Raw genomic sequence first — 18,650 nt, 5'->3', positions numbered from 1 at the left:
ATTCCCCGAGCACCCTTATCTAATAGGGCCAGTGTCCTATTACTGATATATTCCCCGACCACCCTTATGTAATAGGGCCAGTGTCCTATTAGAATGTTTTTAAAAACATTTTTTAAAGATTAAAGAGTCGGTACATTTTTTTCCAACTCCGACTCCAGCCAAAACTAGCTACGACTCAGACTCCACGACTCAGACTCCACAGCCCTAATATTTGCCTAATAAACCCAATCACAATGGGTTTTTTTTTTTTGTTTTTTTTTAAATCGCCTGGACTGTTGATTTCTGCAAAAAAAAAAAAAAAAATTAATGACAGTGACACTTTAAGTTTTTTAATGTTTAAATGAACATTATCTATCTGGCCAAACTGTGCTCCATGCTGCCTCCGTGCTGATATTTGATCTTTTCTCTGGTCAAATAAAACAAACAAAACAAAACACAATCACAGGAAGTCCCCGTCCTCCTTCCACTCACACAAGGAGAGACCCCTGTTCATCACTCAGGTTGTATATCAACTGAGGGCAAGTAATGGTGCGTTTACACAGAACAATTATCGTTCAAATTTTTGTGATAACGATCACATTTGAGCGATAATCGTTCCGTGTAAACACAGCAAGCGACAAGTGAGAAATCATTCAATTTGATCTTTCAACATGTTCTCAAGTCGTCGTTGGTCGTTCGCTAAAAATTCGCAGATCGCTTCATGTAAACAGTCTTTCACCAATTCACCCTATGTGTGAGATTTTAAGCGATATTAAAAACGATCGCAATAACGATTTATCTCCATCTAAACGCTGATCGTTATAGAAACCAAATTGTTGCTTCAAAATCGTTAAACGATCCATTGATTAAATTATCGCTCCGTGTTAACGTAGCCTAATTTAGAATAATTATATCATTAGGATTATTATTTCATGCCCCCACTGTTGATTTCTTTAAAAATCACAATATTAAGGATTTAAATCTATCTAGTGTGGAACAAAGAAGGGAAAGGGGAATTTTTAAATGTGCGGGCCCTATTACACCAACAGACTATCTGACAGATTTTTTTAAACCAAAGCCAGGAATGCATTTGAAAAGAGGAGAAATCTCAGTCTTTTATTACCTGTTGTCTGTTTATAATCCAATCCTGGCTTTGGCTCATAAAAATCTGTCAGATAATCTGTTGGTGTAATAGGGCCCTTACAGGACTAAATAAGGTTCTGGAGGGAAGTGTTTTTAATAGGAAACTGAACACAACAAAAGGACACAGAGAGAGGTTATTGGGGGGGAAAGATCAGAAGCAACATGGAAAAATATTACTTTACTGAAAGAGTAGTAGATGCTTGGGACAAACTTCCAGCAGATGTGGTTGGTAAATCTACAATAACAGAATGTAACCTGCCTGGTATATACACTTATCTATCCTAAGATAATAAGAAGGGAAATACTAAAAGGGCGACTAGATGAAGCAGGGGGGCTCTACCTGACGACAATCTATGTTTCTACCAGCCATTAATGCCACATTAACTAAAGTTGGTAAACACAAGGCATGCACCAGAGCCTTTACTTTTTTTAAATGTAATAAAAGCATGTACTGCATTTTATTATAATAATAATAATATTTATTTGTATAGCGCCAACAGATTCAGCAGCTCTTATTTAAATATATAAATACATTACAGGTTATATATTAAATTATACAATGAATAAATTACAATAACAAATTAGTGACCTGCTCTCAAGAGCTTACAGGCTAGGATGACTGGGAGTAACACGAGAGGCAATAAGTGCTTTATTTGTCAATGTTCCAGTCATTGTACATGGAGTCTCTAAGTGCCTATGGGCGGCTGGGCAAGCCAGTCCCATTCCATTTTCTAAGCTCAGATAACAAGGACAGTGTACCTAGCACCAAAGAAGTTATAGAGAGGGGATAGCAAAGGGAGACGAGATTACGAAATGTTATAAGCCTGAAGAGATGGGTCTTCAGGGCGCGCTTGAAACTGGGGATGTTGGAACTAAGTCTGAGGTCTTTGGGTAAAGAGTTTCAGAGAATTGGTGCAGCACGAGAGAAGTCTTGGAGGCGGGAATGAGAAGTTCTGATTTAAAGAAGATGTTAGTGTAAGATCATTAGCAGAACGCAGAGCACGGGAAGGATGATGGGTGGAGATGAGGGAGGAGATGTATGGAGGGGCAGAGTTGTGGAGAGCTTTATGGGTGAGGGTGAGGAGTTTAAACGGTGTTCTATATTTAAAGGGAACCTGTCACCCCCCGTGCCAGGGTGACAGGCTCCCGACCCCACGTTAGAGCCCCCTATACTTACCTAATCCCGCCGGGTCCCGCTTCTGTAGGTGGTCGGGTGATGAAGATCTCAGCCGCTGCAGCCTGGCGCGCGCGCTGAGAGATGAGTCCAACACCCATAGAGAATGACGGAGCGCTGGACTCTCTTGTCATTCTCTATGGGTGTTGGACTCATCTCTCAGAATCAGCAAGGAGGAGTTTCCTTGTGACTTGGCCTTCAGCAGATCATTTGACACCTACGTGAGAGCAGTTTCGGTGGAGTGAAGGGGTCGGAAGCCAGACTGTAGAGGGTCAAGAAGAGAGTTATCAGAGAGCTAGCGAGTAAGGCGAGAGTAGACAAGACGTTCCAGAAGCTTAGAGATGAAGGGGAGATTGGAGACAGGTCGATAGTTGGAAAACCCCCAGAGTGCTTCTTTTAAATGAACGCCTCTCAGCCCATAGAGCCAATCACGGACTGGGTCGGGACATCTCTGTGGCCAGTAATTTGGCCGAGTGGCTTGTTCTCGTTTGTTAACTGGCTTCTTGTAGTTTAGCAAGTTATCAAGACTATTTTAAACTAGTTTCATTCTGTATATACATTGGAGTAATATAGTAATAATAATGGTTGGTGATGTGTATGTATTGGAGTAATATAGTAATAATAATGGTTGGTGACGTGTGTATTGGAGTAATATAGTAATAATAATGGTTGGTGACGTGTGTATTGGAGTAATATAGTAATAATAATGGTTGGTGATGTGTGTATTGGAGTAATATAGTAATAATAATGGTTGGTGATGTGTATGTATTGGAGTAATATAGTAATAATAATGGTTGGTGACGTGTGTGTGTATTGGAGTAATATAGTAGTAATAATAATAATAATAATAATTAGAGATGAGCAAACCTGGAGCATGCTCGAGTTGATCCGAACACGAACGTTCGGCATTTGATTAGCGGTGGCTGCTGAAGTTGGATAAAGCCCTAAGGCTATGTGGAAATCATGGATATAGTCATTGGCTGTATCCATGTTTTCCAGACAACCTTAGAGCTTTATCCAAGTTCAGCAGCCCCAGCTATTCAAATACCGAACGTTCGGGTTCGGATCGACTCAAACCTGAACCCGGTTCGCTCATTTCTTAATAATAGTTTGTGATGTGTATGCAGCCTGCTGGTAATGCTGGCTTTCTAGGTATTCCTCTTGAGATTATAATGGTATATCTGCAGTTAGAGTTCACCTGAGGATTGTTGGTATAAGAAAGCTAATGTGTATCCTGTGTTGTCTCCCCAGAGCTGTGACTTGTGGTCCTTAGGTGTCATCATCTATGTGATGCTGTGCGGCTATCCTCCCTTTTACTCTAAGCATCACAGTCGGACTATCCCAAAGGATATGAGGAAGAAGATAATGACAGGAAGCTATGAGTTCCCAGAGGAAGAATGGAGCCAGATCTCTGAAATGGCAAAAGACATTGTCAGAAAGTGAGTTCTACTGCCTGGTGCCCATTCTCCTGGAGTATATATTTTTTTGCGCTTTTAGCGATTGGAAAATAAAAAAAAATATAAAAAGATCATGTATGTTACAAAATGGTAAGATGGCTGCCAGGTAGAGATGAGTGAATCCTGAGCGCGCCCTAAGGCTTTCTTGAAAGCATTTATACAGACACAGGCTGTCTCCATGTTTTCCTAGACTCCCTAGTGCTGCATCTAACTTCTGCAGCCACCGGTAATCTAATGCAGCATACACTCTGGTTTGGACGGACCTGAGCATGCTCAAGATTTGCTCATCTCTACTGCCAGTTAATCCAGTATAAGATCAGGAAGACACGTGGTATTCTTCATATATCTGTCTGATTCCAGGATGGCTTGGGAAAGCCTGTGTGACTCCTTGTACCAGAGAATTTCTCTACATTGTGACGCATAGACAGATTTATGAGAGGTACCAGGTTTCTCCTTTACCTAATAGCATCTAACAGTGTCAGCAGTCTGGAACATGAATTACAGCTGACAGATTCCTTTTAATGCACACGTCCAGAATTGGGGAGTAGTAGTAGCAGTAAGTTTACTCACATTCATACAAGAGGCTGTTTTGTAGTAAGTACAGACATGACCTACTCCTTCCATTCAGTGAAATGGAGAAGATATAGAAAAACACAAAGTTAAAAGTCGAGGGGGAGTAATTAAAATGTGAAACACAAGTATCTAGCTAGTAATACCTATTAGCACAAATGCTGGGTAGTCACAGGATGCATTTGACAAGCTCACGAAAACAAAGGATCAGAAATACATGTGCAACTCTGCAAAAAGCAGATCCACAGTGATTCCCCCTTTATACACACATGCAATGTTTTAGTCTGACACCAGTCCGCTAGGAGCTGTGCATCTGCCTATTGCTCTGCGGCCAGTATTAGAAGGGTATATTCACATGAGAGAGGTTTGTTGCAGACGTTTTTTGGGAACTATCCGATTTATCTGAAAGGTAGCTGCCCTATCCATATTTATGGAAGGAACCGGAAAATTTGCAGCGGCAAATCTGCTCCATGTGAATATACCAGCTGATGATGATCTACAACGTCACAAATTACTCTGAAGTCACATGACCGCTTGTGATCATTTCAGGATTATTACAGAAATCTAATTAAAGTCTCCCAATCGGGTTCCAGCATTAAAGAGAGGTTCTCCAGCGCTACAGAAACATGGTCACTTTCTCCCAGAGACAGCACCACTCTTGTCACCAAGTCAAGTTTGGTTTACAATTAAAGAGATACTCCGGGCTGAGGTTATTTTTATGGTATGGCCGGGTAAGGGGTGGTAATAGAGGCCGACGGTTACGTGACGTCTCGTGGCAGCTCAGCCTTTCAGCGGTCGTAGCGGAGTCCCAACTCTGTTGCTGAATAGCTGAGCTGCCTTGAGATGTCACGTCTCAAGCCGCAGCTCAGACTAGGCAGCGGGGTGGGAGAACGGGGCGGCGCGATCCGGGACCCAGCACTGGAACTGGGGTAAGTGACAAACGGCTTCTATATCCCCCCCCTCCGACCATACCCTAAAAATAACCCCACCTGGAGTTCCCCTTTAAGCTCCATTAAAATTAATGGAACAGAGTTACAGAACCTGCACCCAAACTGGAGACAAAAGTGGTGCTGTCTCTGGGAGAAAGTGGCCTTATTTTTGTAGCACAGGATAACCCCTTTACTGTATCATTTTAATTTGCATTTTAGCGGTGCAATACATTTCATGTAGTATATTATCCTGAAGGCCCAGATATCTATTATTCATGGAATATTTAAAGGGGTAGGTCACCAAAAATGTTTCTTTCAAATCAGCTGTTGCCAGAGATTTGTAAATCACTTCTATTAAAAAAAAAAAAAAAAAATCTCGTCTTCCAATACTTATTAGCTGCTGTATGTCATGTATGTCTTATTCTTTCCAGTCTGCAGAGCAGGAGAGGTTTTCTATGGGGATTTGCTGCTGCTCTGGACAGTTCCTGACATAGACAGAGGTGGCAGCAGAGAGCACTGTGTCAGACTGGAGAGAATACACCACTTTCTGCAGGACATACAGCAGCTGATAAGTACTAGAGATATTAAAAAAGAAGTAAATTACAAATCTCTGGCACTTTCTGGCACCAGTTGATATGAAAGAAAAATAAATTGTTGAAGAACCTCTTAAAATCCATTTGTTGTTACTATGTATGATGTGACACACACGTACTGAGAGTCACTGCGCAATACTGAGTGTAGATCTGGTAACCTCATGTTGTAGTTATATGAAGCACTTGGTTAAAGCTCCCGTTTCACACGACTGATTTTGGAGTCTGACCCTTTCTTCCATCCAGGCTGCTGAAGGTTAAACCTGAGGAGCGTCTCACTATTGAGGGAGTACTGGACCACCCTTGGCTGAACTCTACTGAAGCTCTGGATAACATTCTGCCATCTGCACAAATGATGATGGATAAGGTTGGAATCATATATTTTTCCTGTCTGCCAGTTACATAGTGTCCAGGTTGTAGAATTGTCTCGGCTTGGAATTCCTATTGTTTATACTTGTACAGCATAGCATTTGCCGCTAATCTCATCTGTGATTTCACAACCTTCTTGTTAAATGTGTCTCATATTCTCATTTAAAGGGGAAGTGCAGTGTCAGACATTTTTTTTTTTTCTCCCAAAAAATCCGAGAGGAGGTGGCTGAACATAACATGCACCTACCTCCCTGGGTCCAGCGCTGGGGTCTCCAGCTCTCCTCTGCTTCGGTTTCCAGGCCCCTCTAGGTCTGAGTGGGGACCTGGCATGTGACATGGCAGGCCTGCTCAGCCAAAAAGCAGCCGAGGTGGGACCCCACTACAGCTACTCACTGGCTAAGCGGGCCATTCAGACCTAGAGGGGTCTGGGAACCGGAGTGGAGGACAGCTGACTCCAGCGCTGAAGCTGGGGAGGTAAGAGCATGTTATGTTCAGCCACCTTCTCCCCAGCTCTTCTGAAAAAATTTCTGACTTTAGACTTCCCCTTTAAGGTCCAATATCCCTCATTTAAGACTTATCCTGGGTTGTACAGGGTTGGGTTGCTTTGAGAAGCCGCATTTTTCCTGCACATGGTGTGTATGGTGCCGCTCCCCTTTTATTGAATATAACAGGGCGGCATCATACACTTCCTGTGGACAGGTTTGGGGCTCTTTGAAGAAAACAAACCTTTAAAGCGTCAGTCATTTTCAGTAATTTGTGACATATCTGAGAATAACTTCTGTGACCCGCTGCGATGCCAAGATACAGCTGGGGGCGGGGGAGTCCATGGCAGCTCACTTCATTCCATGGCTGTCAATCATCCTACTACTTTGCTTCATTAGCGCCTGTGGAGCAAACAAGTCAGAGCTCCCTGACGGCAGGGTGCGTACTACCGAGCACTCCCAGCAGCTGCATCTCAGGATTGAGACCAAATGCCATCAGTAACACTTTAAGTTTTTAAATTGGTTGTCTGTTAAGTTTTGCTTTAGATCAATGTAATTATAATCATTTTTTTTATTTTATTTAACACATTTTACTGATGGAAGTGCAGATAAGTTAGAATAACGACACTATCAAAGGGTGTAAAATACAGACTGGTTTAAAGGGGTAGTGCGGCGCTAAACAATTATTCACTAAATAACACACATTACAAAGTTATACAACTTTGTAATGTATGTTATGTATGTGAATGGCCCCCTTCCCCGTGTTCCCCCCCACCCACACTAGACCCGGAAGTGCAGTGCTCTATACTCACCTGATTCTTGTTGACCCCCGTCGCCATCTTGTGACAATTATGTCATCTTCGGGGAGGCCGGCCGAACCACTCAGACCGTCCCTCGGGCCGCCCCGAGTTATGCTCAGCCAATCGCGGCTGAGCAGCTGATGATGCCGAAGAGGGGGGGCCGGCCCAAGGGACGGTCAGAGCGGTTCGGCTGGCCTCCTGAAGATGAGATCATTGTCACAAGATGGCGGACGGGGGTCAACAAGAATCAGGTGAGTATAGAGCTCTACACTTCCGGGTCTAGCGTGTATAACTTTGTAATGTGTGTTATTTAGTGAATAATTGTTTAGCGCCGCACTACCCCTTTAGGCTGCCCCCAGTGATAGCAATTACCGCTCACCCCGGATTACGTCAGGCAGCCTCTTCCTTCCTATCTACTGTATATGCGTATACAGTACACAGGGGGCTTATAGCCCTGCTGTTCCCCACACAAACAGTGGTGGCAGCAGAGGAGGCCGTGTCTGGGTTAATCTGGGTTCACAGTAGTTTTTTTTTTGTTTTGTTTTTTTAATCCATTTTACAAATCCGAATGAAAAAACAGATGGAAAAACTGATGCATTTGTGTACATCCGTTTTGATCCATTTGTCCATCCGACATTCAAAAAAGACGGATCAAAACACAATTTTTTTTTCTTATTTTTATTAGCATACACAAGAATGTGGCGTTTTGATTTTTTTTTTTTTTTTTTAAATGGAAGTCAATAAAAAAACTAATGCATGCAAATGCATCTTTTTCTATCTGCTTATAGCAAAAATGCATGAATAAAATGTAGTGTAGTAAAAAAAAAAAAATCTATTAGCAAAAAAAAAAAGTTTAAATGGTCTTGGGAGTACCCCTGGAATACAGCAAAGTACCTCCAGAAAGGAAAGTTGTTTTGCCTTTTAGTCGTCACACTATATTTTGTGTCCCGATAGGAAGGGCTGGTATCTGCGCTGGGGGCGTATAGTGAAGGACAAGCATTCTGCACTTGTCAGCACAATATCACATTGAAGACTCATCCTGTGTCCTCACTTGAGAGGCTGCTGTATCTTTGGGGAGTTCCAGAGGAACTAATTAAAATGTGCGGTATTTTCCATTGCAGGCGATGGTTGCTGGGATACAACAAGCCCATGCTGAGCAGCTTGCCAACATGAGAATTCAAGATCTCAATGTCAACTTGAAACCATTGAACATTGTCAATAATCCTATTTTACGGAAAAGAAAACTGTTGGGGTAAATATCGTCCTGCTTTGTTTTTGCAACTCAGGGTGCCTTCACACATACCGTATCGCAGCAGCAGATCCGCAGCAGATTTAACTAAATGAATGAACACAGCATCAAATCCGCACTTACAAATCTGCTGCGGATCCGCAGCGGATTTGGCAGTGCGTATTTAATGCTGTGTTCATTCATTTAGTTAAATCTGCTGCGGATCCGCAGCGATTTTCTGCTGCGATACGGTAGGTGTGAAGGCACCCTTAAAGGGCAGCTCCGGCCCAGTCCTTTTCAGATGTTGTATACATCATGTCCCAGACCATGGACGCAGATCGCTTCTCCAAATACACAAGCCGCAAGGCTTCTAATTGCCTCAACCTCTTGGAGACCACTGGAAGATTTTAGTCTCTGCTGTAAAGGGAAGGTGTCACCAGAAAATGACTTATTGTATATATGTTTTTATGTTAAACATTTTTTTAAGAATTTTTTTGTGACATTGTTTCTAATTTTCCATTTTTCTATCTATATTATAAAATAATCCTGATGTCTTGCAGTTCTCATTCTCACCACTGGGGCTAAAACTAAGCTGAGACTTCCCGCTGTGTCTGTGGTGATAGGAGGCTGCAGTAAAGTGATCTGTACAGAATTGCAGCATCATGTGACACCAGTAGATAGAGGAGACAATAGCAGCTCCCAGTGGAATGACCTCTTCACAGGTCACAGAGCCGCTCAGTAATTTTTTAAATTGATCTCAAGGGACAGAGTCTGCCTATTGCTGTCCATGTCCGTGAGGCTTCCTGTAAAGCATGTCACCTAAAAAATTTTTAACAGAAGCCCAGGCAAGATGGCCGTTCCCATAACAATGGACAAATAAATGAAAATTACAGTCAGAAAATAGAAACAGATTAGAATAAAAGAACAAGTTTTAGTATCTGACTCTAATCAGTAAACGAAAATTTAGGTGGCACATTCCCTTTAAAGTCAGTGGACGTTAATCTGTCTTTATAGGCCAGTAGTGATGTTTAATAGTGTGTTAGATACGCCGTGAGAATCTTCAGGGTAATTATTGTTCTAGAGTAACCCCTTTAGTAAGTGTTCTGGCGATTTGTGTGAAAGGCGACAGCTAAAGACTCACATGTCGCATGTTTTGCTGCAGTTTTTTGCCAAATCACAAAATAAAAACACAATGTTAATATAACCAAACAGCATCTATTGCATTGCCTTAAAGGAGAAATCAGGTAAAAATTTTATTAAAGTATTGTATTGCCCCCCCAAAAGTTATACAAATCTCTAATATACACTTATTACAGGAAATGCTTATATTCCCTGCACTTACTACTGCATCAAGGCTTCACTTCCTGGGTAACAAGGTGACGTCACTTCCTGGGTAACATGGTGAAGTCACTTCCTGGGTAACATGGTGAAGTCACTTCCTGGGTAACATGGTGAAGTCACTTCCTGGGTAACATGGTGAAGTCACTTCCTGGGTAACATGGTGAAGTCACTTCCTGGGTAACATGGTGAAGTCACTTCCTGGTTAACATGGTGAAGTCACTTCCTGGGTAACATGGTGAAGTCACTTCCTGGATAACATGGTGAAGTCACTTCCTGGATAAACATGGTGAAGTCACTTCCTGGATAAACATGGTGATGTCACTTCCTGGATAAACATGGTGATGTCACTTCCTGGATAAACATGGTGATGTCACTCCCTGGATAACATGGTGATGTCACTTCCTGGATAACATGACATAAAAAAGCACTTTATAAGCATTTCCCATAATAAGTGTATATTGGGGATTTGTATAACTTTTGGGGGGCAATACACTGCTTTAATAAAAATGTTTGCCGAACCTCGCCTTTAAAGAATGTCTAGTCACTTACTCCTGGTTGATATTAATGTGTGGCTAATTTTTTTCAGCCCTATCAGATGTGATCTGTCTGATATTTATATGTTTATTCCCAGAATCCTCAGAACCAACATTACATTCAGCTTCTGGCCCCAGCAGTTCTGTGTTAATAAATCTGCATAATGAATAATTTATGCTAAGTAAATATATTACTGCTATGTGGTAGTTCACTCCCTCACGATTTGTCTCTTTCATTTTAGCGATCAGTGGAGGGTCTCTGCACCCACCCCACCCGTGTATGCTGGAATGCTCATTACTCAAGCATTTAAGCATTTATCATTGCTCGAGTGCTCGACATGAGTAACAAACCCCATTGAAATCGACAGGAGACTTAAAGGGAACCTCTCACCAAGACAGTGCTATCTAATCTATCAGCATCATATTATAGAGCAGGAGGAACTGAGCAGAGTGATCTATAACTTTGTGGGAAAAGATTCAGTACTACTTGTAATTTATTGTTGGAAATCCCTGCTCATTCTGTGTTAAGGAGTCCAGTGGGCGGAGTCAATCAATAGACTGGACTCCTTAGCATGAAAACATCTGAGATTTCTATCAATAAACTACAAGTTATTCTGAATCTTTTCCTATAGAGATATATATATATCAATCCCCTCAGCTCCTATTGCTCTATAACATGATGCCGATAGCTTGGATAGCATTTTCACGGTGACAGGTTCCCTTTAAGCATTTAACTAGTTGCCTTCTGCTCAGCAGTGCGGAGAGTGACTGGTTCACCTTCAAGTAACGTTTTGCATTTTTTTATGGTAATTTTTGTATATTTCATCCCTTGAAGGGATGTTTAAACATAATATACAAAGAATTTGAACAAAAAAAATGCATTACGTTACTGCAGCGGGCAGGAGATATAACTGAGGTCAGTGATTGAAGGTATGTGGTATAAGAGAAGGTATATGGTATACCAATGATGGAGCACTATGCTCGCTCAATACTAATGGGTACCCTTTAAAATTTGTTCTTGTTTCTAATGAATTAAAGTATTTAGGCCCAGATTTTATCAAACTATAAAACAGGACCTGGTGCACAACTTCCATAAAGTAATGTAGGGAGCCTGAATCCCCGGACAGGAGAAAGACTTGAGGTGCTGCAGGGAGTGTACTTGGCCTGGATGTATTTTTTTTTTTATATATATTTTTTTTTTAATTAAATTTAATTGTGTGTTTATTCAGTTCTATGTATAGGATGTGCATTCATTATCTGTTTTTGTTCTTTTGTACTTTAGTACAAAGCCGAAGGATAGCGTTTACATCCAAGACCCCGAAAACGGGACAGAAGATTCTAACGTTGCTCTAGAAAAATTGCGGGATGTGATTGCACAGTGTATATTACCGCAGGCCGGTAAGTTGCGGTTAGAGTTCTCCTTTTGTTTTCTTGCTGTGATATTGTGGTTGGATTATTTGGGGAGTAAAAGAAATCGGCATAGAGAGAAGCAGTGTTTACTCGTATTACAATTATAAGGGTTGTCTCGGGATGAAAAAACTTTCAGAAAGGGCTGTGGGAGCTGCAGCAATGAACAAGCATACTCACCCGCCTCTACTCCTGGTTTTTGTAATCTATCCACTGCAGACACCGGCTTCTTAGTTGTCCTTGGGCGTTTGTGTGTTTTCACTTGAAAACTTTTCATATTTTCAATAAAAAGTGGGGGGAAAAAAACATACTCAGTCCCCAGACATTGGAATCCCTCTAGCTCCCGGTTGTCCATAACAATGTACAAAAATTAAATAAATAAAAACAGATTAGAAAAAAAGAACATGTTTTAGTATCCGACTCTAATCAGTAAAAGAAAATTTAGGCAACACATTACATTTAAAGTAGAGGTCCAGCAAAAAAAAAGTATTTTATTGCCCCGCAAAAGTTACACAAATCACCAATATACACTAATTACAGGAAATGCTTTTTTTCCCCTGCACTTACTACTGCATCAAGGCTTCATTTCCTGTATAACATGGCAACGTCACTTCCTGGATAACATGGTGATGTCACTTCCTGGATAACATGGTGATGTCACTTCCTGGATAACATGGTGATGTCACTTCCTGGATAACATGGTGATGTCACTTTCTGGATAACATGGTGACGTCACAACCCGACTCCCAGAGCTGTGCGGGCTGTGGCTGCTGGAGAGGATGATGGCAGGGGGACACTGAGGGACACAGAGCACTGGAGGGACACTGAGCATCCTTCTGCTATCATCCTCTCCAGCAGCCACAGCCCGCACAGCTCTGGGAGTCGGGTCGTGACGTCACCATGTTATCCAGGAAGTGACATCACCATGTTATCCAGGAAGTGACATCTCCATGTTATCCAGGAAGTGACATCTCCATGTTATCCAGGAAGTGACATCACCATGTTAGCCAGGAGGTGACATCACCATGTTATCCAGGAAGTGACATCACCATGTTATCCAGGAAGTGAAGCCTTGATGCAGTAGTAAGTGCAGGGAAAAAAGCATTTCCTGTAATTAGTGTATATTGGTGATTTGTATAACTTTTGGGGGGCAATAAAATACTTAAATAAAATTTTTCTCTAGATTTCTCCTTTAATTGTACGTGCACCTAATGAGGAGTGCATACAGTTTAGTGCAGCGCTGTGTTTACCAGGGTGATGAGCCATTGGCCAGAGGCAGCATTTTGCCTCCAACCACAAGAGGCCGCTCCCTCCCCAGCTATTCGGCACACCAGTGTAGAAGATGAGCTACAAAGCACCACTGCTGTTGTGCAGCAGGTAAGTATTTTTTTATTTCCCATTCCATCTCCTGGAAGGCTTCCTGACTGTAAAAACAGCCACGGATATGTGCATGGGTCTTTATCCCAGTGAACTGCAAGAAAACGATGCACATGGCGTTTGGATATTTTGCTAGCTTTTCTGATTTTTCTTCTTTTATTTATTTTATCAGGAGAAAATGAAGATGAAAAATTAAATGAAGTTGTTCTCGAAGCCTGGGAATACAATAGAGACTGTAAATTGCTGAGAGACACATTACAAAGTTTCAGTTGGAATGGTAAGCTCATACAAATGACACGACCAAAGCTTTCTATAGACATGGAAAAATCCTCCAACACTCCACCTGCCCAGTTACTACCCAGGAATAGATATGGACCTCCACAGTGCAAAAAAAAAAAAAAAAAAAAAGAGGCCGCCATAGAGGTGCAGGGGGTCAGACTGTGCTCTGTTGGTGAGGAGGGGATCAGCGAAAGTATACTTACCGCTCCAGTCTTCACTATTGCCACTCAGCCAACCTGAGTGAAGACAGGAGACCGGAGCGGTAAGTATAATTTCAAAGCTCAAAGGCAGATTTATTGTTACAGATGTTTTACATTGTTACAGAATATTTTACTTCATAAATGTTTTGATCGGTTGGAGGCTTAATGCACCCTCACCGATCTCTAGATACAGCTGGGAGAAGCCCACTTCAGGGGTCTTCACTCACCAGTTCGATCTGTCTCATTACAGGGGACAGGCTCCATAGATTTATAACAGAACCCATTGCCTGCCTGAGTGTCTCAGGGCTGACACCCCAACTGATTGTTGCGTGACATGTTTTTTTTTTAAAGGGCACTCTGGCAAAAGTATTTTTCTTTCAAATCAATTGGTTTCAGGAAGTTATATAGATTTGTAAATTACTGCTTTTTAATAATCTCCAGTCTTCCAGTACTTATCAGCTGCTGTATGTCCTGCATGAAGGGGTGTTTTCTCTCCAGTCTGACACAGTGCTCCCTGCTGCCACCTCTGTCCATGTCAGGAACTGTCCAGAGCAGGAGGGGGATTTGCTGCTGTTCTGGACAGTTCCTGACATGGACAGAGGTGGCAGCAGAGAGCACTGTGTCAGACTGGAGAGAATACACCCCTTCATGCAGGACACCTCTTCATGCAGGACATCCAGCAGCTGATAAGTACTGGAAGACTGGAGACTTTCAAATAGAAGCAATTTACAAATCTATATAACTTTTTTACACCAGTTGATTTAAAAAAAAAAAAATCTTTTTGGCAGAGTGCCCATTTAAAGGGAACCAATCACTTAAAAAAGCCTGTAACACTATGGGAATGTGCTGTAGCAGCACCCAGCACACTTCCCAAACATGCTTTTACACCCCCGTCCCTGGAGTGTACAGCCCGAAAACTTACTTTATAAAGTTGGCGCCCTGTATGTAAATTGCCCCCAAGTAGTCACGGTGGGTGGTGAGCTGCGGCAAGTAGTCACGGTCCCCTGGGCGTTCCGGAGCAGTAATCACGCCCCTCTGGGCGTGATCAGCCTGCATAATTGTGGCAACGTCACCAAGAGGCGTGCTGTCCCTAACGTCAGCACGCCTACGTTCTTGCTGTGCCGCTCATGCGCAGTACAGCAGGTCCGGTCTGCGCCATAGGGATAGCGCGCCTCTCGGTGACGTCGCCACATTTATGCAGGCTAATCACGCCCAGAGGGGCGTGATTACTGCTCCGGAATGCCCAGGGGACCGTGACTACTTGCCGCAGCTCAGCGCCCAATGTGACTACTTGGGGGCAATTTACATACATGGTGCCAACTTTATAAAGTAGGTTTTCGGGCTGTAGATTCCACTGAGGGGGGGTGTAAAAGCAGTTTTGGGAAGTGTGCTGGGTGCTGCTACAGCACATTCCCATAGTGTTACAGGCGTTTTGTAAGTGATTGGTTCCCTTTTAAGTGATTGTAACACTTTGTATAATTCCTTATTCCACACATGACCTTTAAGGTCCATTTACACAGAAAGATTATCTGCCAAAGATTTGAAGCCAAAGCCAGGAATGGATTTGAAAAGAGAAGAAATCTCAGGCTTTCCTTTATGACCTGTTCCCTGTTTATAGTCCGTTCCTGGCTTTGGCTTCAAATCTTTGGCATATAATCTGCTAGATAATCTTTGTGTAAATGGACCCTTACGCATTAACTTTCATGTGGTTTCTTTTTCTTTTTTTTCTTTTTTTTTTAGGTCAAGGATTTACAGATAAAGTCGATCGGCTTAAACTTGCAGAAATAGTAAAACAAATTATTGAGGAGCAAACAAATTCCCAAGAAGACTCGCAGTAGCGAAAGTGTTTTTTTTTTTTCTTTTTTGTTTTTATTTTTTTTCTTTTTTCTTTTTTTTTTAGAAGAAAAAAAGTTCTTGCATCTTAAATAACTGTAAAATAGTTTTATGTAAATTATATCACTGAATTTCCACAGTGCTTGAACATACAACATAAATGTAGATCATTGGTACTGTAATTTATTTAGAAAAAAAAAAAAGAAAAAACGAACTGATTTCAATGTTATTTTCCGCACTACTGTACTGTTACCAGGTACAATCCTAGCAGGGAATACACGGCCGCTATTGGCTTTGTAGTACTCTATAAAGGTCTGAGCCCGCTCCATGTCTCGCCCCTAGATAGTCTGCAGGCTCAGTCCTCCTCCTACCAGATAAGACTATTAACATGCGTTGCAGGCTCGGATGGTGATCGATACATTAACATACTTGAAGATAGCTTTGTGGAATGTAACTGACTTGGTTACACTGGCTAGCAGTTTCCTCAGGAATAATGGGATAGAGCAAATGCCTTTGACTTGTTCACCAGCTGCTCTGCATACGTGCCAGTATCATTCAGAAAAAAAATACTACTTAAAGGGGGTTTAAAAAATAAATAAAAAATAATTCTTCTGGTGGCAGAGATTTTTAATCTATTTCTATTAAAAAATCTCAGGTCCTCCAGTACTTATCAGCTGCTGTATGTCCTGCAGGAAGTAGAGTATTTTTTCCAGTCTGACACAGTGCTCTCTGCTGCCACCTCTGTCCAGAGCAGGAGAGGTTTTCTATTGGGGTTTCCTACTGACATGGACAGAGGTGGCAGCAGAGATCACTGTGTCAGACCTTAAAGCATAATCCACTTCCTGCAGAACATACAGCAGCTGATAAGTACTAAAAGACTGGATATTTTATAATAGAGGTACATTACAAATCTCTGCCACTTGCAGGGACCAGTGGATTTGAAAGAATTTTTTTTTTTGTAAACTATCCCTTTAATTCTTCAGAACTCTGTCTGTGTAAATCAGGAACGTAACCTTTCGCCCTCCAGCTTTTGCAAAACTACAATTCCCAGCATGCCTGGACTGCCGAAGGTTTTCCATTCCTGTTGTAAATGGACAGAAGGTTCAAGAAATTACCAACCCTGGAATTGTCAAGTTTTTGTTTCTTTCCAGTTCTTTTCCACTAGGTGGCGCTGCTGTACTATAGCATAGTAACACCGATGCCTGGAGGTTTTAGGTTTTTTATCACTTTTATTTTTGCGTGTTTTTTTTTTAATTTTATTTTTTTCCCTACTTTTAACTGCACAGTTCTCAGCTTTAATAGATTGTGTTGTAGATAACCTGATTTTCTATTTTAACATTTTTTTTTTGTTGTTAATATCAAATATGCGTTTGTGGCATATACTCGGTGTGCCTGAACACGCAGTGATAAACTGCAGACTGAAGTGCCAATTCTAGGGTTCTCTATAAACATCAGTGTTGGTGTGTGGCGGCACACTTCATGTCTGCCAGGGGGCATCACCCCGGCCTCATCTCCTCCACTGAATATGCATTGGTCTTTATATGGAACATCTTCCACAACCTTTGTTCTTTGTGTCGCTATTAGCCGGTTTATTATAGTATTGTCCACATCTAATTCTGTATGCTGCTTCAGAGTATTGTCCTACTGCTGGAATCTTACCTAAAACACCTCTGGTATTGAACCCTACGCCTGATGTCCGATCCGCTATCTGAATCCTGTGCTGGAATTCACGGACATTTGTAGCCGCAGTTCATAGTTTGTAACTATTTTAAATTTTATTGTACATATCCGAATGTGAAATGTAGAATAACTGCGACCTGTTGACTTCTTTTGGTCAGTGTAGGGTGGTGTCGGACAGGGGCTTTAAAGGGTACAGCTTTTCCAGCTAGAAAACCACAAATCTACAGAGACCTATTGAAATTAAAGAGGTACTCCAGTTATTAATTTATTTATTTTTTTCTTTCAAATCAACTGGTCCCAGCAAGTGGCAGAGATTTGTAAATTGCTTCTATTAAAAATCTCCAGTCTTCCAGGACTTATCAGCTGCTGTATGTCCTGCAGGAAGTGGTGTATTCTCTCCAGTCTGACACATCGCTCTCTGCTGCCACCTCTGTCCATGTGCGGAACTGTCCAGAGCAGGAGAGGGTTTTCTATGGGGATTTTCTCCTGCTCTGGACAGTCTCTGACATGGACAGATGTGGCAGCAGAGAGCGATGTGTCAGACTGGAGAGAATACACCACTTCCTGCAGGACATACAGCAGCTGATAAGTACTGGGAGACTGGATATTTTTCAATAGGAGTAAATTACAGATCTATATAACTCTCTGTCACCAGTTGATTTGAAGGGGTAATCTATGTAGCTTTTCCTGTGGTGTATAGCATTTTGTATAAATAATCGCCATGTAAGATATGTTGGTGTTGAGACCATAGTCACAAATATATCAGATAGATTTTTGATTTTCTTACTGAATTAGCCAGAGCCCTTAAAGATCCCGTGGGACACAGCCCTCTCAGCAGGAAATAGATTTTTACACTTTTTCTACAGACTTTTTATATCCTGACTATACCACAATGGTACATAGCACTGGATGGGTTTCTTGCTATGTTGGTTTTTTGATGGTCAGCTTCTCAGAAGTTAAAGTGTCCCTGTCATTGGACATGTATGAAGAGTTGTCATTAGTTCAGCCCCCCACCAATCCTTAGTTTTTTTTTTTCCCTGTCTTGCTGCAGGAGATCGGCCCCATAGACTCCAGGGCCTTGTAGCCCTAAGGATTTGTCGGCCGCAGGGGCCACCTGCTTGCAGAGCCTTTACACCGTACAACAAATTGAGCACCTGTCTCCTGCCATGAGAACCTGAACTGCAATTGGTTTGTGTCAATTAGTTTTACAGCATGATTGACAGTGAGACGAGGCGAATATGTCACCCGCCTGGACGCCTTTATGTTATGAACTGTGCTT

At 41.9% G+C, this 18,650-nt stretch overlaps 1 protein-coding gene across 7 annotated transcripts in view; it reads left to right on the top strand.

Annotated features, from left to right (window-relative positions):
* MAPKAPK5 (MAPK activated protein kinase 5) overlaps positions 1-16,300 on the top strand; it is a 43,722-nt gene extending 27,422 nt beyond the window's left edge. For all 7 annotated transcript variants that reach the window (XM_069960773.1, XM_069960768.1, XM_069960769.1 and 4 more), the window contains 6 exons: positions 3,548-3,735; positions 6,089-6,209; positions 8,615-8,745; positions 11,878-11,993; positions 13,552-13,656; positions 15,599-16,300. In XM_069960773.1, coding sequence (XP_069816874.1) covers positions 3,548-3,735; positions 6,089-6,209; positions 8,615-8,745; positions 11,878-11,993; positions 13,552-13,656; positions 15,599-15,696 — 759 coding nt within the window. In that variant the 3' untranslated portion in view covers positions 15,697-16,300. The remainder of the gene's footprint in view (positions 1-3,547; positions 3,736-6,088; positions 6,210-8,614; positions 8,746-11,877; positions 11,994-13,551; positions 13,657-15,598) is intronic.
* The last annotated feature ends 2,350 nt before the right edge of the window (positions 16,301-18,650 follow it).

Source organism: Dendropsophus ebraccatus, chromosome 3 (genome assembly GCF_027789765.1).
Source record: "Dendropsophus ebraccatus isolate aDenEbr1 chromosome 3, aDenEbr1.pat, whole genome shotgun sequence".
NCBI classification, from domain to species: domain Eukaryota; kingdom Metazoa; phylum Chordata; class Amphibia; order Anura; family Hylidae; genus Dendropsophus; species Dendropsophus ebraccatus.
This window is presented reverse-complemented; position numbering and strand designations above follow the sequence as displayed.